This window comes from Chiloscyllium plagiosum, unplaced genomic scaffold (assembly GCF_037043375.1).
Source record: "Chiloscyllium plagiosum isolate Xiang-an unplaced genomic scaffold, Cpla_swu_hap1 HiC_scaffold_1, whole genome shotgun sequence".
NCBI classification, from domain to species: domain Eukaryota; kingdom Metazoa; phylum Chordata; class Chondrichthyes; order Orectolobiformes; family Hemiscylliidae; genus Chiloscyllium; species Chiloscyllium plagiosum.
This window is the reverse complement of record NW_028270139.1, coordinates 128701353-128729179: the sequence shown is the minus strand read 5'-3', so window position 1 is coordinate 128729179 and position 27827 is coordinate 128701353. Positions and strand designations below refer to the sequence as shown.

Genomic DNA, 27827 nt, shown 5'->3' with positions numbered 1-27827 from the left:
ACAAAATTATGAGGGGCATGGATAGGATAAATAGACAAAGTCTTTTCTCTGGTGTGGGTGAGTCCAGAACTAGAGGGCATCGGGTTAGGGTGAGAGGGGAAAGATATAAAAGGGGCAACGTATGTGGTACACGTATGGAATGAGCTGCCAGAGAATGTGGTGGAGGCTGGTACAATTGCAACATTTAAGAGGCATTTGGATGGGTATATGAATAGGAAGGGTTTGGAGGGATGTGGACCGGGTACCCATGTACCCGATCAAGCACCAGTAGTCCGTAGTGCTCTGCTCGGATGCTGTCAATTGCCCCGACATGTCAGGCAGACAGAAACTGGCACCAGGCTTTGTCAATGGACACTTGGAGGTCCTAGTGGATGTCGAGTGTACGCAGTCACTGCTGGTGGAGCATGGCCTGAGATTTTGGTGACTGGTGCTGAGGTTCATGTACAGAAGAGCAAATGATGAGTCAGAGTTGCTAGGTTACTGCTCTGACTTCCATGTGAGGAATTGTCACCATCTGGCTTCAATCCAGCAGGTGGGAGAATGGGAAACTGGATATAAATAAGATGCTGGCAGGTGGAACTAAATTGGGTTGGGATAGCTGGTCGGCATGGATGGGTTGGACCGAAGGGTCTGTTTCCATGCTGAACATCTCTATGACTCTATGACTCTAATTAGTTTTGGCTGCTTGGTAAATTGGATTTCTTGGTCTTGATGTCAGAGATCTCATTTCTGCTGATATCACATAATTCTCCCACTTTCCCAGCCATTTCCCATGTTGTACAGTGGGTGATAAGATTCCACTCTAAATGTTGCCCTACCTCATGGATTTACTGACTTTGTCACCTTATATGGACAGTGTGTAAACCTTCAGTGCCCACATCACAGATGCTGGTCATCACATGACATCAAGGAGGTGCTCAAGGCATTGGATTCTAAACGGCTGTGCACCCTGACACCATTCGGGCAATACCACTGAAAATTTATACTCTAAAATTTGCCACTCCCCTAGTCAAGCTGTTCCAGTACATCTGCATCATTAGCATTTATCTGATAATATGTAAAATTGCTCAAGTAATTCCTATACTCAAGCACCAGGACAAATTCAACTGGGCCAGTTACCACCCCATTATTCTACTCTATCTGCTATCTGCTCAGTAATAACCTGCTCAGTGATTCTCAGTTTGGGTTCTGCCAGGGCCACTCAGCTCCTGATCTCAGTACACCATTAGTTAAAACATGGATAAAAGAGCTGAAATCCAGAGGTGAGGTAAAGCTGAAAACCCTTGACATCAAAACTGCATTTGACTGAGTGCAGCATCAAGGAGCCCTAGCAAAACTGGATTCAATAGGAAGCAGATGGAAAATTCTCCACTGTTTGGAATCATATCTGGCACTTAGGAAGATGGTTGTGGTTGTTGGAGGTCAGTCATCTCAGCTCCAGATCATCTCTGCAGATGTTCTTCAGTGTATTGCCCTCGGCCCAACCACTTCCAACTGCTTCTGTCTGATATTAGGTCAGAAGTGGGGATGTTTGCTAATGATTGCTCAGTGTTCTGCACCATCCATTACTCCTCAGGTACTGAAGCAGACCATTCCCAAATGCAGGAAGACCTGGACCATATTCAGGTTTGGGCTGACAAGTGACAAGTAACATTCATACCATACAAGTGTCAGGTAATGACCGTTTCCAACAAGAGAGAAACTAACCATGACTCCTTGACATTGAATGGTGTCACCATCAGCTACACCCTTGGGGTTACCATTGAGCAGAAATTGAATTGTACTTGCCATATAAATACAATGGCTACAAGAGCAGATCTGAAGCTAGAAATCTTGCAGTGTGTAATTCAGCCTTGAATTCCCCAGAACCTGTCTACTAACTACCAGACACAAGTCAGGAGTGTGAGGTTCAAAGTTTGTGAGAAAATTTGTAGCTCTGGTGCTCGTTATTGTGGTTCTGTTCGCTGAGCTGGGAATTTGTGTTGCAGACGTTTCGTCCCCTGTCTAGGTGACATCCTCAGTGCTTGGGAGCCTCCTGTGAAGCACTTCTGTGTTGTTTCCTCCGGCATTTATAGTGGTTTGTCTTTGCCGCTTCCGGTTGTCAGTTCCAGCTGTCTGCTGCAGTGGCCGGTATATTGGTATAAGTGTGATGTAATAGTCACAACTTGCCTGGGTGGGTTCAAGAGTTTGACACCATCCAGGATAAAACTGCCAGCCTGATTGATATTACATCCACCAGCATCCACCACTGACAGCAAAGTGTAAGATGCACTGTAGAAATATACCAAGATTCCTTTGACAGCATCTTCCAAACCCACGACCACTATCATCCAAATGGACAAAGACAACAGATACATGGAAACACTACAAGCTGCAAGTTCTCTTCTAAGCCACTTGCCATCCTGACTTGGAGAAGTATTGGCTTTCCCTCAGTGTCACTGGGTCAAAATCCTGAGACTTCCTCCTAGATGGTACTATAGTCTACTAATTGACTACAACAGTTCTAGAGGGCAGCTCACTACCATTATATCAAGGGCAACTTGGGATGAGAAATAAATGCTGGCCCTACCACCAACACCCACATTTTGTGAGTGAATGAATTAAAAAAACACTGCACAAAAAGAATTACCTGTCAAGTTGCTGTTGTGTCAATTGTGGCTACAATGTCACCATGATGTACCATTTTTCTCTCGATTCCCTCAGAAAACAAATGGTTTCCCAAAGACATTTTCAGGAAAATGGCAGCTTCTTTAAATAAATCTGTCTTGTTAAACGTACAGATGATACTAGATAAACATTTACCTGTCCAAGGACAGTACAGAATCCCTGATCCAAGCATAAAATATTACCCAATTATCCATTTGTTATAGCTCAATGTTTTCAGCATTAATCCACTGTCAGTTGTTATCCAGAGACAGTGTAATCAATTTTGTGCAAAATATTGGTTTTAGTTTTAAAGTGTATTGAATTGGTTTTCTTTAGATTGAATTGGAGAATTCATTATTAATTGGCAGTGGCGAAAAGATTTTGTTACTATCTGCAGTGTATAGAAATCCTTAAATTAAGCATAATCCAATTCAAATAAATTGTGTCTTGGTGGATAATTTTTAACATTATCTCCTGGTGAAGTGAAGACATGTCTTGTCATCTCTGCTTCATTGGATTTCCTTCATGCTTAACTTACAGAAGTGAAAATCATGAAAAAGGCAAAACCCCATTCCAGAAACCTTCACTGAAATGTAAAAAATGAAGGAAAGACAATGATTCATAGTGAAATGAGAGATGGAGAAATAAGTAAAAAAATCTGAGTTAAAGAAATCCTGCCAAGCAAAGTTCATCGCTGAATCTTTTAGGCATTTTACAATATTCCTATATGCACTACTTTTACATATGGCTCTAATTTGATTAAAAAGCAAATGAGGGCAGTGACTATTTAGAAATGAATTTCGATCAGTATGGTCCTTATTCTCAGTGTTCCTCTATTCGCACAACTATTTACAGCATAGAAGGAGGCCATTCAGTTTGTGCTGTTTGTTAAGGCTAACCTGGCAAGTGTATCCCAATGCAATGCAACAACGTAAAACATATGGAAACAAATAGTAGGAAACTGATACATGCTTATCAGGAAATCACTGGTGCATGTTGTGTCGAAATTGCCTTGTGGGCAAAACCTGAAAGATATATTAGTTTTCCATCACGTGTGTGTGTGTGTGTGTGTGTGTGTGTGTGTGTGTGTGTGTGTGTGTGTGTGTGTGTGTGTGTGTGTGTGTGTGTGTGTGTGTGTGTGTGTGTGTGTGTGTGTGTGTGTGTGTGTGTGTGTGTGTGTGTGTGTGTGATTCTACACACTGTTATTTAATTATTTTTGATTTATTAAGTCCCTAAATTCTACAGTCAGCTCTTGCATCCTCACTGCCTGTTTAACTCTTTCACCTCCTGTAGGACGTGCTGTGAAATAACCAATTTCACCAAGCTTAGGGTAATCTTTTTTATGTTCTATTCATTCAGGGGCATGAGTATCACTGACAAAGCCAGTATGTGTTTTTCTTTCCCATCCTCAATTGCCTTTGAACTGAATGGCATGCTAGGCTATTTCAAATGGCTGTGACTGGTCAACCACATTACTATCAGTTTGGAGGCAAATGTAGGTAACTATGACAGATTTCTTTCCCTCAAGGACATCAGTGATTGTGATGGATTTTTATGAAGTGGTATTTTCACTGCAACATGACTAAGCTTAGCTTTACCTGCCAGATTAATGTAATAACATATATCTAATATCTCCTTATGTACTTTGGTGTCTACCTAATTTTGCATGATTGTGTTGCTGTGAAACACCATGGAAGGTTTGATTACATTGATGGTCCTGTAAGTTGTGATTGCTGTTGCTTGTTTTCAACTAATTACCCTTGTATCTTTTCATTACAGTTCCTCCAAGCTTCCTAAAGCGTCCTTCCAACCTCTACGCTTATGAGAGTATGGACATTGAGTTTGAATGTGCAGTTAGCGGAAAGCCCGTCCCTACTGTGAGATGGATAAAGAATGGAGAGGTGGTCATTCCAAGTGATTACTTTCAGATTGTGGTAAGCAATATTATTCAGTGACATTGTCATGATTTGTGGGGAAACGAACACTGCTGAAGCTCAATTTGACTTGTTCCATTGGTCTTGCTTCAATTTAAATTAACCAGAACAACATCGGCATTGATTATTGATTCTGAGCAAAACTGCTTGCTTATATATTGTGGCTCAAAGCAGAAGAGAATGCAAAGGCTTTCTTGAGTGTTATCAACAATACAATGGTTATCAGAAGAGTAATGTGTCATTAGAGATCAACATGGAGACCTAGGAAGAAGGCATGTCTGAGATTGCAAATGAATACTTTGCGTTGGTGTTTAGGTAAAAACAATGACTGCAGATGCTGGAAACCAGACTCTAGATTAGAGTGGTGCTGGAAAAGCACAGCAATTCAGGCAGCATCCAAGGAGAAGGAAAATCGACGTTTCGGGCAAAAGCCCTTCATCAGGAATACAGGCAGAGATCCTGAAGGGTGGAGAGATAAGTGAGAGGAGGGTAGGGGTAGGGAGAAAGTAGCATAGAGTACAATAGGTGAGTGGGGGAGGGGAAGAAGGTGATAGGTCAGGGAGGAGAGGGTGGAGTGGATGGGTGGAAAAGAAGATAGGCAGGTCGGACAAGTCATGGGGACAGTGCTGAGCTGGAAGTTTGGGACTGGGGTGAGGTGGGGGAAGGGGAAATGAGGAAACTGTTGAAGTCCACATTGATGCCCTGGGGTTGAAGTGTTCCGAGGCGCAAGATGAGGCGTTCTTCCTCCAGGCGTCTGGTGGTGAGGGAGCGGCGGTGAAGGAGGCCCAGGACCTCCATATCCTCGGCAGAGTGGGAGGGGGAGTTGAAATTTTGGGCCACAGGACGGTGTGATTGATTGGTGCGGGTGTCCCAGAGATGTTCCCTAAAGCGCTCTGCTAGGAGGCGTCCAGTCTCCCTAATGTAGAGGAGATCGCATCGAGAGCAACGGATACAATAAATGATATTGGTGGATGTGCAGATAAAACTTTGATGGATGTGGAAGGCTCCTTTAGGGCCTTGGATGGAGGTGAGGGAGGAGGTGTGGGCGCAGGTTTTGCAATTCCTGCAGTGGCAGGGGAAGGTGCCAGGATGGGAGGGTGAGTTGTAGGGGGGGGCATGGACCTGACCAGGTAATCACGGAGGGAACGGTCTTTGCGGAAGGCGGAAAGGGGTGGGGAGGGAAATATATCCCTGGTGGTGGTGTCTGTTTGGAGGTGGCAGAAATGTTGGCGGATGATTTGGTTTATGCGAAGGTTGGTAGGGTGGAAGGTGAGCACCAGGGGCGTAGTGTCATTGTTATGGTTGGAGGGGTGGGGTCTGAGGGCGGAGGTGCGGAATGTGGACAAGATGCGTTGGAGGGCATCTTTAACCATGTGGGAAGGGAAATTGCGGTCTCTAAAGAAGGAGGCCATCTGGTGTGTTAGAGGAGCCTTCCACATCCATCAAAGTTTTACCTGCACATCCACCAATATCACTTTGCCAAAGCTGCGGTTGAGATATAGGCGAAAGTGAGTACTGCAGATGCTGGAGATTAGAGTCAAGAGTGTTGTGCTGGAAAAGCACAGCAGGTCAGGCAGCATCCAAGGAGCAGGAAAATCAACGTTTCGGGCAAAAGCCCTTCATCAGTTGAGATATAGGCTGAGATAAACAAAACTAAACAAAGAGAAGGTGCTTGGAAAGTTGACACTGGTTAACTCACCAAGGCCATACAGATTACATTAAAAGCTTGGAAGGTTGAAATTGTGGACAGTCCAGTTACATTCTTCTTTTAGATAGAGGAATAGTTTGGAAAGCTAGAAAATTGTAAGCATTCCATGCTTATTCAAAAAAGAAGATAAACCTGACAATGGCAGGAATAAGCATAAGAAAAAAACTTTCCAAACCTTTCAGTTTTGAAGATTCACACCGGACTCTAAACATTGGAACATAGAACATAGAACAATACAGCGCAGAACAGGCCCTTTGGCCCTCGATGTTGCATCGACCTGTGAACTATTCTCAGCTCATCCCCCTACACTATCCCAAAATCATCCATGTGCTTATCTAAGGATTGTTTAAATCTCCCTAATGTGGCTGAGTTGACTACATTAGCAGGTAGGGCATTCCACGCCCTTACCACTCTCTGTGTAAAGAACTTTCCTCTGACATCTGTTTTAAATCTATCACCCCTCTATTTGTAGTTCTGCCCCCTTGTACACACTGACATCATCATCCCAGGAAAAAGTATTTCACTGTCTACCCTATCTAATCCTCTGATCATCTTGTATGTCTCTATCAAATCCCCCCTTAGCCTTCTTCTTTCCAATGAGAATAGACCCAAGTCTCTCTTAGTCTTTCCTCATAAGTCCTTCCCTCCAGACCAGGCAACATCCTGGTAAATCTCCTCTGCACCTTTTCCAATGCTTCCACATCCTTCCTGTAATGGGGCGACCAGAACTGTGCACAATATTCCAAGTGTGGCCGCATCAGCGTTTTGTATAGTTACAGTGTGATATTGCAGTTCCGGAACTCAATCCCTCTACCAATGAACCCTAACACACTGTATGCCTTCTTAACAGCACTATCCACCTGGGTGGCAACTTTCAGGGATCTATCCAAGATCCCTCTGCACATCCACTCTACCAAGAATCTTTCCATTGACCCAGTACTCTGCCTTCCTGTTATTCTTCCCAAAGTGCATCACCTCACATTTAGCTGCATTGAACTCCATTTGCCACCTCTCAGCCCAATTCTGCAGTTTATCCAAATCCCCCTGCAACCTGTAACATTCTTCCAAACTGTCCACTATTCGACCGACTTTAGTGTCACCTGCAAATTTATTAATTCATCCATCTATGCCTGGGTCTAAGTCATTTATAAAAATGACAAACAGAAGTGGTCCCAAAACAGATCCTTGTGGCACACCACTAGTAACTGGACTCCAGACTGAATATTTTCCATCAACCACCACTCACTGCCTTATTCCAGAAAGCCAGTTTCTAATCCAAACTGCTTAATCACCCTCAATTCCATGCCTCTGCATTTTCTCCATCAGCCTACCATGTGGAATCTTATCAAAGGCTTTACCGAAGTCCATCTATACCACATCAACTGCCCTCCCCTCATCTACATACTTGGCCACCTTCTCAAAAAACTCAATGAGGTTTGTGAGACACGACCTACCCTTGACGATACCAGGTTGACTATCTGAAATCAAATTGTTGCTTGCTAGATGATTATAAATCTTATCTCTTATAATCCTTTCCAAAACCTTTCCTACAACAGAAGTAAGGCTCACTGGTCTATAATTACCTGGGTCATCTCAGCTGAACTTCTTGAACAATGGTACAACATTTGCAATCCTCCAGTCCTCAGGTACTAAACCTGTAGACAATGACAACTCAAATATCAAAGACAAAGGCTCTGCTATCTCCTCCCTAGCTTCCCAGAGAATCCTTGGATAAATCTCATCCGGCCGAGGGGGTTTGTCTACTTTCACTCCTTCTAGAATTGATAACACCTGTGCGTAGCTAACCTCGATTCATTCTAGTCTAATATCTCGTACCTCATTCTTGTCCTCTACAATATTTTCCTTTTCCTGAGTGAACACCGATGAAAAATGTTCATTTAGCACCTCTCCGATCTCTACAGGGTCCACACTCAACTTCCCACTTCTGTCTTTGACTAGCCCTATTCCTACCCTAATCATCCTTTTATTCCTCACATATGTATAGAAAGCTTTAGGGTTCTCCTTTAATCTATTTGCTAAAGACTGCTCGTGTCCTCTCTTTGTTCTTCTTAACTCTTAATTCTGTTTCTCTCCCTACAGATGCTGCCCGGCCTGCTGAGTTTCTCCAGCTTTCTCTGCATTTGTGTAATGACAGGTCAGTCAGTTTAGCATCAATAGGGAAAGCTTTTAGAAACAATAATTTAGCAGATGGCTAACAGTTGGTTAGATAAGATCAAACAATAAAGGATTTGCATGAACTTGGTTTTGCATGGAGATTTGTTTCATGAGGTAACAGAGAGAATGGATGAAGTACAGTTGATATTGTATGTATTGACTTTCACAAGGATTTGCATAGCTAAACCCCATTGGAAGAATAATTACAAAACTGAAACCTATAGGATAAAGGGGCAAGAATATGATGGATAGAAATTTTGCTAAGAGATAGAAAATAGAGTTGTGTCGCTCCCTCAGATTTTCTTTCATTGTATGCACAAAATGTTATGCATGTTGATGTAATGGGTTAATGCATAGCATCAGGAAAGACAAAAAGAAATATAATTTGCCTTCATTTTGACATTGCTGCTAAAAGGTCGCTCAGTAAGTAACTTTCATAAGCCGACAAGGACAATGTCTCTTCTCAGCATAAACACATTCAAATTTAGTTGTATTCACGTTTATTAATTAGCTTACCATTTAATTCTGAAGCATTTTGATGATGTGAAAAGTTCCAAAAAACTCAAGACTGTATTAAAAAAAAAGAGCTTGCATTTAAGCAGCACATTACATTTCACTACCTCAGAACATTCCAAGGTGCTTGAGAGGGTGGCCATGAGCTGTCCTTTTTGAATCGCTCTAGTTCGCACACTCACACATAAGACATGAGGTAGTGGAGGGCTCTTAGTGCTTGTAAAATTACACGCCATGAAAATGGTCTCAGCAAAGTAGGAGAGATGATTTTGAAGTCCCAGTTGTGGCACTTGCTCTTTAATTTGGCAGCTTGCTGGGACCTTCACACAACAGCGTCGCTAGAGATAGCAGGAAGCAGTCCTGACTGCCAGGGCAGAAATGCAAGGCGAGACTGGGCTCAGCAAAGCTCTGATTCATTTCTCAGTGGGACAATAGAAACACTGGCATCCAGCCAAAATTTCATTCTTAACAATGAGCTGGAGAGAGCAACAGTGATGTTAATGGCTTGGACATAATCCAAGTTTGATTCCCATTTGATAAACTGTTTACTCAGCTGTAAAGGACATTAGATCGCATCCTATTTCACTTTTCTTAACTGTGATTTCTTGTTTTGCATTTTCATCTGTGTAGTTTGAATTAATCTTCATCAAACTGACATATTTCTTTAATTTTAAGAAGAACTTTGAAAGTACTGGCAAAAGGACAAGTAATTCATGATAGATTCTGAAATAGGATTCATGTTGATGGATTAAATTCCCCATAAGGTTTTGCTTTGTAACATTTTAGTACTATGCCATGTTTTACTCCACATTATGGTTTCTCTTTTATTCATTCATGGGATTTGGCAATCGCTGGCTCGGTCAACATTTATTGTTTCTCTGAATTTGCCCACAAATAGAGGTGAACTGCCTTTATGAACCATCACAGCCTTCAAAATGGAGACACACTCAGAGTCCTTTTATAGAGGGAGTGGCAAGAATTAGATCCGGACGTAGTCGTAATGTCTTTGACCTCGCAATCTATAGGCCGAACCTAACTTTCTGCTGATTGGACTCAAATTTTACCGTGCAGCTTAAATTTAAACTCAGTTTCTTCAGCCAGAGGGTGATTATTCTGCCAAATTCATTCCTGCAGAAGGCTGTGAAGGTGGTTCAGTCATGGCTTCCAAAAGGAAGCGGAATAATTATATAATGGGAAAAAAAAAATTTGAGGGCTGTGTGGAAAGGCAGGAAAGTGAGACTCACTGGCACGTGCTTGCAGGAAGTGGCATGGAAGTGATAGGTTCAATAGCCTCCCCCTTTGTTGTAACCATTGGCTACATTTTTGCATGGTGGATTTTCAAAATTCCCCATGGTCGCCTTCCCACTTGTCCTCCAGCCCGCCCTGACCTGTCCACAGTTCTACAGTGGGACAGGCAAGGCTACATCTGTTCGGGGCCAAAGTGGCCAATTAGTGACCATTAAAGGCTGATTCTCACCTAGGACTTAAATCTCGTCCTGATGGGAAGAGCTCGGCAGATAGTGGGGAGGTATCAAGGAAGCAAGCCTGCTCAGGCCTTGGGCATGCAGAAATCAATCAGCTCCCTTCAACATCAGGAGACTCCATCCACATGACCACCCTTTCTGCCCACTTAACAAGTTGTAGCCTCTAAGGTTGCCACACCCCCACCACCATGCCAGCTTGCCAATCCCATCCCTAAACTTCCCAATAGGCATCACCTTCATTCCCCAAACTGTGACCCTCACATTTACCTGGACCCCAGGGTCTTAATGCTCCTTGTCTTGTCCATTGCATTGACTCTTGCTGCTTGGTCTGGAGGGCTATTGGGTGATCATTTTGACTAGCAGCTCTCTGAAATGAGAAATCTTCCGATATGACAGGTGAAAGTGCCACCGCCAACCAATAACGGTGAGAGTCACCCAGCATCCTGATGAAGGACTTTTGCCCGAAACGTCGATTTTGAAGCTCCTTGGATGCTGCCTGAACTGCTGTGCTCTTCCAGCACCACTAATCCAGAGTCTGGTTTCCAGCATCTGCAGTCATTGTTTTTACCAACAGCATCAATGGTGATCTCTTCTATACTGATGTACAAGTGTCAGGCTGGGAAACCTTACCATCTCAAACACCCAGGTCCAATTTGTTACAATTGAGTGGTTCCTGCATTTCAGATAGAGTTCAGAGCCCAGAAGATTAAAAAAAAGTTAGCAAAATGTGTGAATGATGCATTCTAGTTTGACTTGACTTGAAGACTTCAAAATGGAGGTCCAATGTGCATGTTCATTTTCAAATAAATGTAAAGGTAAAGTCAAAACAAAAACAAAAATTGCTGGAAAAGCTCAGTAGGTCTGGCAGCATCTGTGAAGAGAAATCAGAGTTAACCTTTCAGGCCGAGTGACCCAACACAGTTCTAAGTTCTGAGGAAGGGTCACTCGACCTGAAATGTTAACTCTAATTTCCCTCCACAGATACTGCCAGACCTGCTGAGCTTTTCCAGCAATTTCTGTTTTTGTTCCTGATTTACATCATCTGTAATTCTTTTGGTCTTTATTAAAGGTAAAGTCTTACGAGACATTAGAGAGAAATGACTGGTGATCGTTTAAGGCAAAAGTGAGGACTGCAGATGCTGGAGATCAGAGTCTAGATTAGAGTGGTGCTGGCAAAGCACAGCAGGTCAGGCAGCATCTGAGGGCTCACTGGGACCAGAGGGACAACCTGTCTATGAAGCCACAGGATATTGGAAGGGTGTTAAATGAATACTTCTCTTTGGTCTTCACTCTGGAAAAGGAGAATGTACATATGGAATTCAGGAAAAGGAACTGCAAGGAACTGGCACAGTTTGATATAAGAAATGGGAAGTTATGTTGAGCTTAAAACAGACAGATCCTTTCTCACTTCCTTTTCGACATGACCTTCCTTGGCCTCATCTAATGCAAATTGGAGGAACAACACCTCATCTTCCGCCTGGGCAGTCTTACAGCCCAGAGGATTCAACATTGAGTTCTCCAATTTCAAATAACCTCCTTTTCCATCCCCTGACTCCCTTCCCAGCCCCTCCCTTCCATTGCTCCTTCCTACTGGCTACCAACTGGATTCATTCCTTCCATCGACCAACCAGGTCGTACCCTCTACCTGTCTTCACCTATCCCCACCTCACCACCTGTCCCTGCCACCCCCTTTATCTGCAGCTCCCCTTACACCCACCTCCAATCCTGAAGAAGGATTACACCCAAAACATTGACTTCTCCATCTCCTGATGCTGCCTGGCTTGCTCTGTTCTTCCATTCTCCTGCTTATCTACCTTGGATTCCAACAATTGCAGATTTTTTTTGTCTCTAGACAAATCCCCTGGTTGGAATTTATTGTGTCCCAGGCTGCTGTGGGAGGCAAGGCAGGAAATTGCTAGAGCTCTGACACAGATGTTGAATTCCTCTCTGACCACGTAGAGGTGCCAGAGTACTGGAGGATAGCTAATGTTGTCCAACTTTTAAGAAGGGTGGTAGTGATGAACCAGGAAATTACAGATTGGTGAGTCACACGACAGTGATAGGGAAACTACTGAAGAAAATTCTGAAGGAGCAAATTAATATCCTTTTGGAAAGGCATGGGTTAATTAGGGATAACTTTGTCGGAGGGAGGTCATGCTTAACAAATATGTTAGAATGTTTTGAAAATGTGATTAAGTGTGTGGATGAGGGAAATTCTGTTGATGTAGTTTATATAGCAAACCCTTTTGACAAGGTCCCATATTGGAGACTGATTGAGATGGTTAAAGCACATGACTTTAGAGAAATTTAGCAAGATGTATCAGAGACTGGCTTAGTTATAGAACACAAAAGATAGTGTAGAAATCTGTTTGAGTGAAAGGAGACTGGTATCCAGTGCGAGTGTAACACAAGGATCAGTACTGGGACACTTATTGTTTGTTAAATATATAAATGATATAGATGAAAATGTTGGGGGAACATTTAGCACATTTGCAAATGATACCAAGATTGATAAAATGGTCAATAACAAAGAAGATGATTGTAAGTTACAGGAAGAAGCGGATGTAACCTTGATAAGTGCGAGGGGATACACTACAGAGCAAATAAACAAGATGAGGGAGTATTTAATGAATGGCGTTAAATACTAGTTGGTTTAAGGAACAGAGGGGATCTTGTGGTAATTATTCACAGATTCTGGAAGTCAGCAGAGCACATGAATAGGATAGTTAAGAAAGCATTTGGGCACTTGCTTTCATCAGTTGTCGCACAGAGTATAAGAGCAAGGAGGTAATGTTGGAGTTGTACAGAGCATTAATCAGGCCACAAGTAGAGTACTGTGTATAGTTCTGCTCACCTCACAACAGGAAGGATGCGGTAGCACTAGAGGAGGTTCAGAGAAGGTTCACCAGAATGTTGCCTGAGATGGAGAAATCCATCTATAAGGAAAGACCAGATAGGCTTGGGTTCTTTTCTTTGGAGCAGAGTAGGTTGAGAAGGGACATGATTGAGGTATATAAGCTTATGAGGGGTATGGACAGGATGAATAGACAGCAGTTGTTCCCCTTGGGTGTAGGGTCAATCACAAGAGGGCATAGCTTTAGGGTAAGGGGCAGGAGGTTCAGAGGGCATTTTGGGAAAAAAAACATTTTCACTCAGTGGGTGGTGCAATCTGGAATGTGCTGCCTGGGAAGGTAGTGGAGGCTGGAAACTTTACAACCTTTAACAAATATTTGGATCAGTACTTCAAATATCATATCATTCAACAATATGGGACAAGCGCAGGCAATTGGGATTAGTGTGCTTTTAATGGTTGAAATGTCGGTGCAGACTTGATGGGCCAAAGGACCTTTCTGCACTGTATGAATCTATCTCGATGATGTCTCACATCAGCCGAGTACTTTTCTTCCTCCAATTCTCGCCTCTTGTGTCTCTCCGTCTTGGTTTCCACCATCAGTGATGGATGTTCCTACAATTACTGATACACTTGCTCTTAAAATCCTTCTATCTTTCTATTGTCCTCTGTAATTAAGTTGCTTTGTATGACAGGACACTATGGCCGCCTGTAATGATTTCAATGTCCTTGACAAAAGTCCTTTACATCAGATTCGAAGAGGATGCTGAGTTGCCAAATAAAACGTCTAGCTGAGGATTAGGTCCAGATATAATACTCCAGGCTGAGCACTTTCATGTACATGTGTGGTGCTAAGTTTTTATTATATGTTAAAACAGTTCAATTATTTAAATTTGTTTTTGATATGTGTCTGTTATGTTTTAGCATTTGACTTCAGACTTTTGAGACCTTTAGCCTCATCTACATTTCGTCTACTCTGCTGATGGCAGGGATTCTCTCAAAGACCACTTAATGCTTGTGAAATATCATTGGTGAGCCATCTACCAGGCCAGCAGCAAGTGCCACATAGGGTTAGAGTCAGCAGGACAGCAGGGAGGAATCATCAGGATTATAGAATTGGAAGTGAGTACTTATCCCAATCCAAGTTCAGAAAAACTTTTCAGATTAAAGACTTGGCTGCCCATTCATAATTTTTACCTCACGTCCACCAGCAGGCACAAGGCCTTAAATACCTTTACAAGCTCTGTTTTCAGAAGCTGTCTGAGAGGCTGAAATAATAAGACTGTGGATCCAGGGACTCACTTGTAGCAGACACAATACCTGCACAGAATGGGTGCAGTCACTAAACTGGCATGATTTCTACCTGTTTTGTTCAGAAAAAGGTACAGCATGTACGAAGATCTGTTATCTTTTAGCTGTACCTTCACTGTTTATTTAACCACTTAACAACTTATCCAGAATTTATTTGAGTAAATAATGATTCCTCAATTTAAAAAAACAAACTAAGTTGACACACTTATACACTTAATGGTAAGGTCCTAGGGAGTGTTGCTGAACAGAGAGACCTTGGAGGGCAGGTTCATAGCTCCTAGTTGCAGGTGGATAGGATAATGAAGAAGGCGTTTGGTATGCTTTCGTTTATTGGTCAGAGTATTGAGTACAGGAGTTGCAAGGTCATGTTGCGGCTGTACAGGACATTGATTAGGCCACTGTTGGAATATTGCATGCAATTCTGGTCTCCTTCCTATCGGAAAGGTGTTATGAAACTTGAAATGGTTCAGGAAAGATTTACAAGGATGTTGCCAGAGTTGGAGGATTTGAGCTATAGGGAGAGGCTGAACAGGCTGGGGCAGTTTTCCTTGGAGCATCGGAGGCTGAGGGGTGATCTTATAGAGGTTTACAAAATTATGAGGGGCATGGATAGGATAAATAGACAAAGTCTTTGCCCTGGGGTAGGGGAGTCCAGAACTAGAGGGCATAGGTTTAGGGTGAGAGGGGAAAGATATGAAAGAGACCTAAGGGACAACTTTTTCACACAGAGGGTGGTACGTGTATGGAATGAGTTGCCAGAGGAAGTGGTGGAGACTGGTTCAGTTGCAACATTTAAGAGGCATCTGGATGGTATATGAATAGGAATGGTTTGGAGGGATATGGGCTGGGTGCTGGCAGATGGGACTAGTTTGGGTTGGGATATCTGGTTGGCATGGACAGGTTGGACCGAAGGGTCTGATTCCGTGCTGGACATCTCTATGACATTATGACTCTATTTGGTTTGTTTCTAGAATGCAAAGACTTTGCTGTAACTGTTAAATTATTTTGTATTCTGTCTATTTGTTTTGTATTATAGAGCGGCAGCAACCTCCGGGTACTAGGTCTGGTGAAGTCAGATGAGGGTTTTTACCAGTGTGTGGCAGAGAATGATGTTGGGAATGTGCAGACCTGCGGACAGCTAATCATTCCAGAACCCGGTAAGACAACACAATCCTTGACACTTCCCTGCAATTTTCACTCTTGTTTTTATTTTTCCTTTGTAATGACAAAGTGATAGTTTTGGAGGAAAGAATCATTAATGCTGTTACATTCTGTTGTATCTTGTAACAAGTTCAAAGTAATCGCTCTTTTAGACAACGTTGTAAGTTTCTTTAAATGTATTTCTCAGATCAAGCTGCATGCTGCAGATTTAGACTCGTTATTGCCCACTAGCTGGACAATCACTGCAGTCCAACAGGTCCTTGATTTATGAACATCCAACTTATGAATGCTGGTACTTACAAATGTGATCCCAAACAGGGTGTAATTTTAAAGATCTGAATGTTTCTTGTACTAGCGAGTGGCTCTTTTATATTGTCCTCCATTGTGTTCTGACTTGTTTACAAGTCAACTTGTGAACAGGCTCAAGAACAGAACTCATTCACAACCCAGGGACTGTCCAGAATCATAGAATCCCTACAGCATGGAAACAGGCTCTTCAACCCAACAAGTCCACTCTGGCCCTCTGAAAAGTATCCCACCCAAACCCATTCACCTACATTTACCCCTAACTAACACATCCCTGGACACTACAGGCAATTTAGCATGGCCAATTCACCTAACCTGCACATCTTTGGACTGTGAGGAAACCAGAGGAAACCCACGCAAACACGGGGAGAATGTGTAAACTCCACACAGACAGTCACCCGAGACTGAAATCGAACCTAGGTTGCTGGTGCTGTGAGGCAGCAGTGCTCGTCACTGAGCTACCATGCCACCTCTAATGATTGATGTGGCATCTTAAATGCTTAGATATATTAATATAACTTTACAGTTAGTAACTCTTTACCGATAATACAACACATTAATTCAAACCACAATATTACACAAGTTGTTTGCACAAAGTGTCTAATTTAAGAAAAATGTTCGACTTGAATTCTTTATTTATTGAATTCAGTTAGCAGTGGCACTTCACACAGATTGCTCTGTATATTGATAAAGTCTTGGGCAGTTTGGTCACATTATGGGTTGAGGCTCTCAGATCTTTAATTGGAAAATGGGAGCTTAGATTTGACAAGGATGTTGGGTCGGGGCTTTCAGTGTCAGTGGGTAGGACTGAGGTAGGCTGTAACAAATGAACAGTTATGAGAAGAAATTTGAATCAATATTGTAATATAATTTCTCAGTTTAATTTTTTATCCAAAAGAAGACGCAATACTCTCTTGGTGCTACAAAATATTGCAGTACTCTCTTGGCGCTACAGTTGAAGTGCTCAGCCTACAAGGCATGGTGGCTCAGTGGTTAGCACTGCTGCCTCACTGTACCAAAGGCGGTGTGGAATTTGCACATTCTCCCCGTATCTGCGTGAGTTTCCTCCGGATGCTCTGGTTTCCTCTCGTAATCCAAAGATGTGCAGGTCAGGTGGATTGGCCATGGCAAATTCAAAATTACATGAATAGGGAAGGGCGGGGGGGGGGGCTGCGGGTGGAGGTGTGTGGGTCTGAGTATGATGCTCTTCAGAGAGTCTGTGGAGAATCAATAGGCTGAATGGCCTTCTATGATACACTGAAAGTCCCTGCGTTGAGATTTAATTGTATAATTAGTTCAGTGTGGGACCCAGTAACTGGTCTCACAGGGGCTTGCCATGCTTTTGTTGAAGGAGTGGGATAGGGCTGGTGTCCTCAGGTCAGAGGTTCAGGGTGTGCCTGAACACCCAGGCCAGGAGCAGCACTGCTGCTAATGATTTTTGTCCCTGTTGTGGTTCAGAGGCAGGAACGCTGCTGCCATGAGGAGCCCTGACATTGGGGCTAGATCCCAAAAGCCAAGGCTGACAGGATATGAAAGATGTATTGCACATGTTTGAAGGTATCTTCTTTCACCTTTAAACTGAAGCACCATCTACCTGTTAGATGGATGTAACAATCTCATGGGAGTTATCCTCATGTCCTGACCAATATTTATCCCTCAATCAACATCACAGAATCAGATTACCTGGTTGTTATTGTGTTGCTGTTTCTGGGAATTTGGTTTGCTCCGAATGGCTGCTGTGTTTCCAGCATTACAACAGTGGGCAGACATTAAAAGTGCTTTACTAACTGAAAGGGATTTGACAAAGTTTGTGGTTGTCAGAAGTGCTATATAAATGCAAGTCTTCCCTCTTTCTTCCTTAATGCTGGAGCTGGAGGAACTAATCTTTTAAGAAGTTTCAGACTGTGATATTGTTCCTTCAAAATGACACTAAAGTCGGTGGAGTAGTGGACAGTTTGGAAGAATGTTACAGGTTGCAGGGGGACTTGGGTAAACTGCAGAATTTTGCTGAGAGGTGGCAAATGGAGTTCAATGCAGCTAAATGTGAGCTGATACACTTTGGGAAGAATAACAGGAAGGCAGAATACTGGGTCAATGGAAAGATTCTTGGTAGTGTGGATGTGCAGAGGGATCTTGGAGTCCATGTACATCGATCCCTGAAAGTTGCCACCCAGGTGGATAGTGCTGTTAAGAAGGCAAACAATGTGTTAGGTTTCATTGGTAGAGGGACTGAGTTCCAGAGCCGCAATATCGTGCTGCAACTAAACAAAACGCTAGTGTGGCTGCACTTGGAATATTGTGTACAGTTCTGGTCGCCATATTTCGGGAAGGATGTGGAAGCATTGGAAAAGATGCTGAGGAGATTTGTCTAGAGGGAAGGTCTTATGAGGAAAGGCTGAGAGACTAGGGTCTGTTCTCATTGGAAAGGAGAAGACTAAGAGAGAATTTGATAGAGGCATACAAGATGATCAGAGGATTAGATAGGATAGACAGTGAAAGTCTAAAATAAAAGCAAATTACTGCGGATGCTGGAATCTGAAACCAAAAGAGAAAATGCTGGAAAATCTCAGCAGGTCTGGCAGCATCTGTAAGAAGAGAAAAGAGCTGACGTTTCGAGTCTAACTGGTAGACAGTGAAAGTCTTTTTCCTAGGATGTTGACATCAGCTTGTACGAGGAGGCATAACTACAAATTGAGGGGTGATAGATTTAAGACAGATGTCAAGGGCAGGTTCTTTACTCAGAGAGTGATAAGGGCATGGAATGCTCTGCGTGCCAATGTAGCTAACTCAGCCAAATTAGGGAGATTTAAACAATCCTTGGATATGCACATGGATGATGATGGGATAGTGTAGGGGGATTAGCTGAGAATAGTTCACAGGTCAGCGCAGCATTGAGGGCTGAAGGGCCTGTTCTGCGCTGTATTGTTCTATGTTCTAAAAGGCTGCCGATAACCGCTCCCTTTAAATACAGAAGCCATACAGAAGTCAGGTGACGATGGAGCAGCGCTCTGAAAGCATGTTATTTTAAATATATCTGATGGACTACAACCTGGTGTCATGTGACTTCTGACGTTGTCCATCCCAGTCTAACACTGGCACCTCCTCGTCATGGCCCTTTAAATATGTTGCTGAAAATTCACTGCAATTGCTTAGGAGCTTTCTGCATGGAGAATTTGGGTCTCTGTGTTTTGGTAACTGTGGTGATGGGCCTTATTCCCTAAACAGAGAACCTAGAGAATGATTTTCTTTGTCTGTCTGGAAACAAAGAGTCAGATTCAGTACCTTGTAAAGCAACAATAGAACTGGGAATGATTCAGTCCCAATTGTTACTTCAGAAATTTTCAAGAGTTGCCAAGAGCAGCTGACTGTGCAGCTTCCTGCAACAAATTGCCCGCTGGTGGATGGACAGCTTTCAAATCTGAGTACCCTGGGATTCACAAGTCAATGTTGTACTGCCATAAGAGGAGAAGGCACTGAAGCATCTAGCCTGCTGTTTTGTGGTCACTATCCATCTAATTGGAAAGATAGAACTGGGAACCTTCAGATACCTCTGGAAAGGAGACACATTGTGGGGCAAGTGGAACAACATACTTTGCTGAGAGACCTCTGGGCAGGACACACGAAACATGTTGTCATCTGGCAATAATCTTGCTCTAATCTCTTTCTCTCTCACTGTCACAACTTTCCTCAATTCACTCAAAATAATATGAATGTGAATAGCACACACCTTTAATGTTCCTCTTTAATTCTGACTGTGTCATAAGGATATACAGCACGGGAACAGACACTTTGGTTCAACTCGTCCATGCCGAACAGACATCCTAAATAAATCTGTGCTGCTGAATTAGTCTTCCTCCCTGCATCCTCCCTGAATCAGAACTGAATGTCTTATCTTACTTTCTCTACTCTAGGCTATTCTTCATTCTTTCAGTATTCCATTCACACTGGAATCAGCTGGCTGTTATAAGTTAAGCTTTTTGTCACTAAATAATGGCTGAAAACTGTACATGTTATGAATTGAAGGACTGGTTGAGAACACTAATTCTCAGACTGGGCTCCTCGATCATTATTTCCTGATTTATTTTGATTTCTGTGCTACCTGTTTAGAGATTGCTTGTGTCCCACACTGATCATCTAATTAATTCTCTCAACTTCAATAAACACAGAAGGTCATGGATAGAAATTAATAGAGGTGGGAGGAGAAGGAATAGGCATTTCCCAGTCCCTTTGTCAAATTGATCTTTGATTTCCTCTGCTTTTGAAACTTGAGACCAAAATGTTGTACCATATCTATAGAATTTTTTGCCAAAGTAGCTACTAAAAGCAGGATAACTCAACTATTAAACAGAGAAAGCACAAACCTAGAACATTTAATTCAGTCATTTGGCCTGGTTTCAGGACCATTTTAAAGATTGTTTCTTGGGACATAGGCACTGTTGACAAGGGCAGCATTTCTTGTGCAGCCCTACTTGTGCTTCAGGAAGTGCTGGGGACAAACTGCCTCCTGGAACCATTGTAGTCCATCAAATAAGGGGAATATAGATGGAAACATTGGGATTGAAATGATTTGATTTGATTAATTATTGTCCCATGTACTGAGATACAGTGAAAAGTATTGTTTTGCACGCTAACCAGACAAATCGTACCTTACATAAGTACATCAGGATAGTACAACAGAATGCAAAATATACCTTTGCTGCTACAGAGAAGATGCAGAGAAAGATCAACTCTGATATATGAAAGGTCTGTTCATAACTCTGATAACAGTAGGGAAAAAGCTGTTTTTGAATCTGTTGGCACGTGTTTATAAACTTTTGTATCTTCTGCACGATGCAAGAGGCTGGAAGACAGTATAACCAGTGTGGGAGGACTCTTCGATTATGTTAGCGGCTTTCCTGAGATAGTGGGAAATGTACATGGAGTCACTGGAAGAAAGGCTGGTTTTCTGATGGACTGGGCTGCATTCAAAACTCTCTGTAATTTCTTGCAGTCTTGGGCAGAGCAGTTGCCATACTAAGCTATGATGCATCTGGATAGAATGCTTACTGTGGTGCATTGATACAAATTGGTAAGAGTCACTGTGGACATGCCGAATTTCCTTAACCTTCTGGGGAAAAAGAGGCATGGGTGTGCTTTCTTGACTTTGATGTTGATGTTGATGTGGGGCAGATCATTGGTGATCTTTACTCCTGGGAACTTGAAGCTCTTGGCCATCTCCACCTCAGCACCTTTGATAAAGACAGGGGAGTGTCCTCCACTCTGTTTCCTGAAGTTGATGACCAGCACCTTCGTTTTGATGACATCGAAGGAGATATTGTTGTCTTTACACCATGCCACTAAGCTCTCTGTCTCTTTTCTGTGCTCTGTCTAGTCATTGTTTGAGATCCATCCCACTACAGTGGTGTGATCAGCAAATTTATAAATGGAGTTAGAGCTGAATTTGACCACAGTCATGAGTTTATAAAGGGTAAAGTAGGGGCTGAGTACACAGCCTTGCGGGGCAACGGTATTGAGGATTATTGGGGAGAAGGTGTTGTGGCTGCTCCTTATTGATTGTGGTCAGTGAGTTAGGGATCCAATTGCAGCAGAGTCCTAGGTCTTAGAGTTTGGAGGTGAAATTATGGTGTTGAAGTCAGTTGAAGCCAGTGTAGGGTCAGATTCAAGAACAGCTTCTTCCCCACTAAAATCAATAATTTGGAGTCTGACATTAGTATCCTTTTTATCCAGATGTTCCACAGGTGAGTGTAGGGTCAGGGAGATGGTGTCTGCTGTGGTCCTGTTGTGACTGCAGGTGAATTGTACTGGATCAAAACAATCTATGGGCAGCACGGTGGCACAGTGGTTAGCACTTTAGCATCACAGCGCCAGAGACCCGGGTTCAATTCCTGCCTCAGGCTGCTCTCTGTGTGGAGTTTGAACATCCTCCCCATATCTGCGTGGGTTTCCTCCGGGTGCTCCGGTTTCCTCCCACAATCCAAAAAATGTGCAGGTTAGGTGAATTGGCCATGCTAAATTGCCCGTAGTGTCAGGTGAAAGGATAAATGTAGGGGAATGGGTCTGGGTGGGTTGTGCTTTGGCAGGTCGGTGTGGACTTGTTGAGCTGAAGGGCCTGTTTCCACACTGTAAATAATCTAATCTAATCTAATCTAAACTGGGAGGCTGAGGCTGATATGTGCCATTACTAACCCCCTCCTGCAGCACTTCATGACTGTCCTGGAGCTGCAGTTACTGTACAAATGTTATGAAGATATTTCAGAAACCTCATTGATGCTTCTAATTGGAGGTTTGCACTACATATCCAGCAGCTGCACCATCCAGGAGGATACAGTGGCATTGTGGTAATACCAGTGGAATTGGTAATCTAAAGGCCCTGGCTATGGCTAATAATCTGGTAGAATTTCGGTTCAACTAATAAATAAAAGTGGAATTGAAACCTCGTCTTAGAAATGGTGACCATGAAACTATCATCAATTGTTGTAAAAACCCTTCCAGTTCTCTAACGTCCTTCAGGAAAGAAAGCTGCTGTCCTTGCTTTGTCTGGCCTACATGTGATTCCAGACCCATAGTGATGTGTTGACTCTTAACTGCCCTTTGCAATAATGGTCTAGTACGCCATTCTGTTCAAGAGCAATTAGGATTCGGCCACAAATGTTGGCGTTCCCAGTGATGCCCACATCTCATGGAAGAAATAAAAAGAAAATTAAGGTAAAAGAGTGGAAGTAACCCCAAAGAGTCATTAAATTTGGAGGGGTTTTTGAATATCACTCTTGATTATAATGTTGCAGGATCTATATTTCACCACTAGAGGGAAAATTAACATTCCCTCTGCAACTCACTGGAAGCCTCTGGTGGCTGAGTCTGTTTGTTTGAGGAATCACTGTGCGAAAGATATGTTGACAAAATATTATGAAAGAAAATACTTTGGAGTCTGTAAATAGTGTACACTATCAAAAGAGGAAGATAGTCCCTTGGAAGGAATGATTGTTTGCACTGTAGGTAACTGTGCACTGCATGTAAGGCTGATAAAAGATCATCGACCCTGAAGCATTAACTTTGTTTCTCTCCACCGATGTTGCCTGAGCTGCTGAGTTTTCCAGCTGTTTTGATCATTTTCCTTGGGTTTCCAGAATTTGCAGTATCACGCTTTTGTAAAATGTTAGACTGTTACTATCCCTTTCTAAGCTGTAATTACCACTTACTGATTAAGACCCACTTACTGATTATTTGTATTTTGCAGCAAAGTATTCCGTATGGACAAATTTTCTTAATTTTATAAATTAAGAGAAACAAATTTTGTTTTATACAGCACCCGAAAAGTGCCTTGGGATGTTTAATGATGTTGAAGGTTCTTTGTAACTACAGGTTTTGTGGTTGTTACTCCAGCCAAGATTGACAGAGCAACAGACCAACAATGTTGATAAGAATAGGCAATGAGGAGTTAATTTAAGAAGCTGTATAGTGTGCAGGTCATGACAGCAAGGGAAGATTGAGGAAAGCAAATAGAGTTTTCAGATTAAAAAAAAACAGAAAAAATTGGAAATGCAAAAAATATCAGTCATCATCCATTAAAGAAGAAGATGGCTTAAATATCAAGAATGCAAATGCTGCCTTTGGCCTCCTGAAAAAGAATAGATTAGAGTAAGTTACCTGTGTATAATCTTGAACTTAAATGATGAAAATCAAGTAAATAAGCTGGATCTGATACAATGCAGTTTCATGGGTTTGAGTCAATGTTGAGGACTCCCAGGCAATTCCCTCCTGACTGTATCCTACCTCTGTGTTACTACCTCTGGATGGTGATGGTGTAGTCTAGGACATATTCTGTTAAGTACAATTCTATGAGTACAACTATGTTGGGCTGATGCTTGACTGTGAGACAGTTCAGCAAATTTTGACACCAGCTCGCAAATGTTATTAAGGAGGACTTTGCAGAGTCGGCAGGATTGACCTTGTCATCATTTCAGTTGCCTAGGTCAATGCCAGGTGGTCTATATATTTCCCTCTTTTGTTTAGCCTTTATAGCAGTTTGATATATCAGAGTGTGTTGGAGGGCCATTTCAGAGTTAACCATATTGCTGTGGGCCTGGAGTCACATGCAGGCCAGATTAGGTGATGGCAAATTAGTGAACCAGGTGTATTTTCAAAACAGTTGACAATGGTTTCACAGTCACCATTAGGCATTTAATTCCATATTCAATTGTGTAACAACAGGGAACTAAAGAGTATTGGATAAACAAATTATTGAAGATGTCAAGGATACTTGGTTCAGGAGTAGTGGTGGATCGTGCAGAGGATTTTTACAGGCAAGGCAGCAGGACAAATAAATCTGGAGAGAAATTAAAGAAGGCAGCATTGTTCTCCTCAGAATGAAAAGACTAGAGGAGGAATAACAGGAGTGATCTAAAATCATGACAACATTGATATAGTGAGGAGAAGGTGTTTCAGCAGAAGAGTTGGTAATAAGAGGTTACAGACTTCAGACTTTTAGCAAAGAAAATAGAAGGGATGACCATTTTCATTTACATGGTCAGTTGTGGTGAATTGCAACTCAGTGTTTAATTGGATGAGGGAAGCAGTCAACATTTACTTTCAAGTGAGAATTAGGCAAATACTTGCAGGGCCATGCAAATGAATAGAGGATGGAAACATATTAAATAATGCTTTCAAAAAACCACCATAGGTGCAAAGTACAAGGGCTTGACTAACATCTATCTGTACTGTCTGATTTTATTAAAAACTCACCCACTGATAGAATATGTTTGCAAAATCACCTCTGTTGTATCAATGCACTGCTCGCTAAGTTTATAAGAGCATGCCTGTGCAGCACACAGATGAGATTTTGCCATTTAGGATATCACATTGTGTGTGCAATTGTAGGATGATTGGGAAACAGAAATTCTGCTCCACTGAATATAACTCAGATTTTCCCAATTTCTAGCTTTTTATTCAAGAGATTTCAAGTTCACTATAATTCCAGAGTAGGTCCCCTGGGCCTTTACAACCTGAAGTATATCCTTTCCTGCCCCAGAATTAATTCAACTGTGGTTTGATCTAGGGATCAGAGCAGAAAGCTTTTAATTTTTAGCCCAGCTACTGAAATATCAAATGTGCTGCCAAATACATTCTGTGTTGTTGACATAGGGTAGACTGAAAAGCTAAGGGCCAGTACAAATTTCTCACAATGAGAAGAATCAATCTCTCTCCTATCCCCAGTTATGAAAAAGCATTAAAATTGTAATCACCATCTCTCAATATAGCATCACCTGCCCCAGCGCTAGATTTCAAAGTCAAACTAGATCAGGCTTTAAAAGATAAATAGGTTTTTACTGATGTGATATGACAAGCCACTCTTTGTATCAGGGAAGATTTTGGGGGTGATGCAGAGGATATATTATCTATATAAATACCAATTTTAAACTTGAGAGAGAGAGAGAGCTAGGAATTGTGTCCCTTAGATTTGTGTGATGGGATACTCAATCTGTCAATCTAATTGTTTGCTTTCGTAAGCCTTCCGTTGTAGAAATAGAGCAACATCTGGACCTTCAGGTGTTACAAAGAGCTGTCTTCTCTCAAATGTATGAAAAGGTTGAGATTGCATGTAATGAGGTTCTCCTTGAATGTCTAATTAGCACTTGAAATCAGCATTACAACCAGCCTGATCTCAGCCTGTAGAGTACAGGTGTAAGAAAAATGCTTCATGCAGCTTTGGGACTTAACACTGTGTATGTCGAATCCAGCTTAACAGCAACCATATACACTCACAGAGCCTTTAACGGAAACAAATGCTCCAAAATGCTTCACAGGAGCAGTACTGAACAATCTTTAAAATGGAAAATGCTTGATCAAACAGGGAGAATCTTTAAGGAGGAGAGAGAGCTTAAGATGTTGAGGGAGAGAATTGCTGCGCTGGATTAGGCAGCTGATAGCTGGGCTGCCAATGGTAAAATGATTAAAATCGGGACAGCGACAGAGGCCAGAATTAGAGGAGCTCAGAGGTCTCAGAGATTGGGAGAGTTGGACGAGATTGAAAGATATTCCAGAAAAAAAAAGCCATGGAGGGATTTGAAGCAAAAATTAAGGATTTCAAGATTGACACCTGGTGGGCAGGGAGCCAATATATGTCAACCGAACCCATTACAGAGGCTTTCTGCAGGCAGGCAGCGAGTGCACTGTTACCAGGGCAGACTGCACTTTGTCAATGATGATCCTTGTGGATGGTACAGTTAACCATCAACGGCACTGCCAGAAATCACAAAGTTTAATTCGAGCATTCAAATGTAATTTTTTGAATGTTAACATTTGCCAAATCAGAAACCAGATGAAATAGCAATATTGATGGGATAGGGTGACAGCATTGATTGTGAGTTATTAATCATGACAGTAGGTACAAGAAATTAACCTTGTTGAAAATACCAGTGTCTTTAAACCAGTGCCTCACATCATAAGATTTGAAGTACTCAAAGCGGAATAAAAGAAAAAGAAAGCAAGACAAACAGAATATATTCTTGAATGTTTCTTGCTAAGGCCAATTCTCATAGCAAAGATCTCTGTTCATGCTTCCTGCAGTCTATGTGAAAGGACATGGACAGATGGTGGTGAAGTTGGCCATAAAGATGTATTAGCAGAAGCTGCTGACCGTGGTGGGAGGAACATGGCTCCTGCTGGCTGAGCTCTTTGCATAAATGGTAGCCATCCATTCTAAACACAGCATGTACTCCTCACTGCACAGCTGTTCAGGCTTTTACTGCACCCTCTCCTAAGGCTGGGGATTCTCTATGGCAACCTTAGTAATTTACACCTTACACAAATAAAACGTAAATGTTCTCATATTGGACAGGCCATGGGTGAGGAAATTAAATTCTTGTGACCAGCAAAACATGTTTCTTTAGAAGACGATTACAAGTTTTGAAGAATATCTCTATTTTTAGATATAGTAGTTGGTTGACAAAGCATGGGCATTTTGCCTTTGAACAATTACTGTAGTGTAATACGCACTGTCACTGACTTTCTGATGGGGTTAAATGGAGTGAAGATTAGCACTTGATGCATATTACAATGAGTGACCCTAAACAGAAATAGTTTCTAGTTGCCTCAGCTGCCAGATTTTCCTGGAACTTTGTCCATTTACATTTCAGATTTCTAAAGCACAAACTGCACCAAAGCTGCCTCATTAACATCAAAGTACTGCTAATAATGTCAGTGAGTATTTTAGAAACATAAAATTAGTCAGCAGAGTCATTTCAAAATGGTTTAATCTTGCATTTTCTTTTAGAATTATCGGGCAAGAAGCAAATTAAATTTCAATATCTGTCATTGTTGTTCTGGTTTTGGAGCCAACAAATGCATAAATCAAAATAATAAAATGATAACAATGAAAGCAAGAAAAGCTCCCAAATAAGATCCCCATAAATATATGCATTGTATTTTCAAAATTCCTGTTAAACTGTCCTCAATGCAGGCTCACTCCTGTCTTTGTTACTTTAGGCCAGAGTGTCACTCAGGCTCTCAGTGCTTGCCATGGACTTTAATGCTCAATTTTTGCTATGTGAAGGTCTTCCATCTATATGAAGCTTTATTAGGAATCTGCCATGATATTGCCTATTTAAATCTCACTTTGCAGCTGTAACACAATAGGTATTTAGGGCTTTAGTACATAGAGCATAGAGGTTAGAACAGTGCAGCACAGGAATAAGCCCATCGGCCCACCATGTCTGTGCCAAATGTGGTGCCATTACAAA

At 42.1% G+C, this 27827-nt stretch overlaps 1 protein-coding gene across 2 annotated transcripts in view; it reads left to right on the top strand.

Moving 5' to 3' along the window:
- The window catches only part of dcc (DCC netrin 1 receptor), a 1326174-nt gene that overhangs the window by 841142 nt on the left and 457205 nt on the right, over window positions 1–27827 (top strand). For both annotated transcript variants that reach the window (XM_087994379.1, XM_087994329.1), the window contains exons 6-7: window positions 4426–4580; window positions 15659–15779. In XM_087994379.1, coding sequence (XP_087850505.1) covers window positions 4426–4580; window positions 15659–15779 — 276 coding nt within the window. The remainder of the gene's footprint in view (window positions 1–4425; window positions 4581–15658; window positions 15780–27827) is intronic.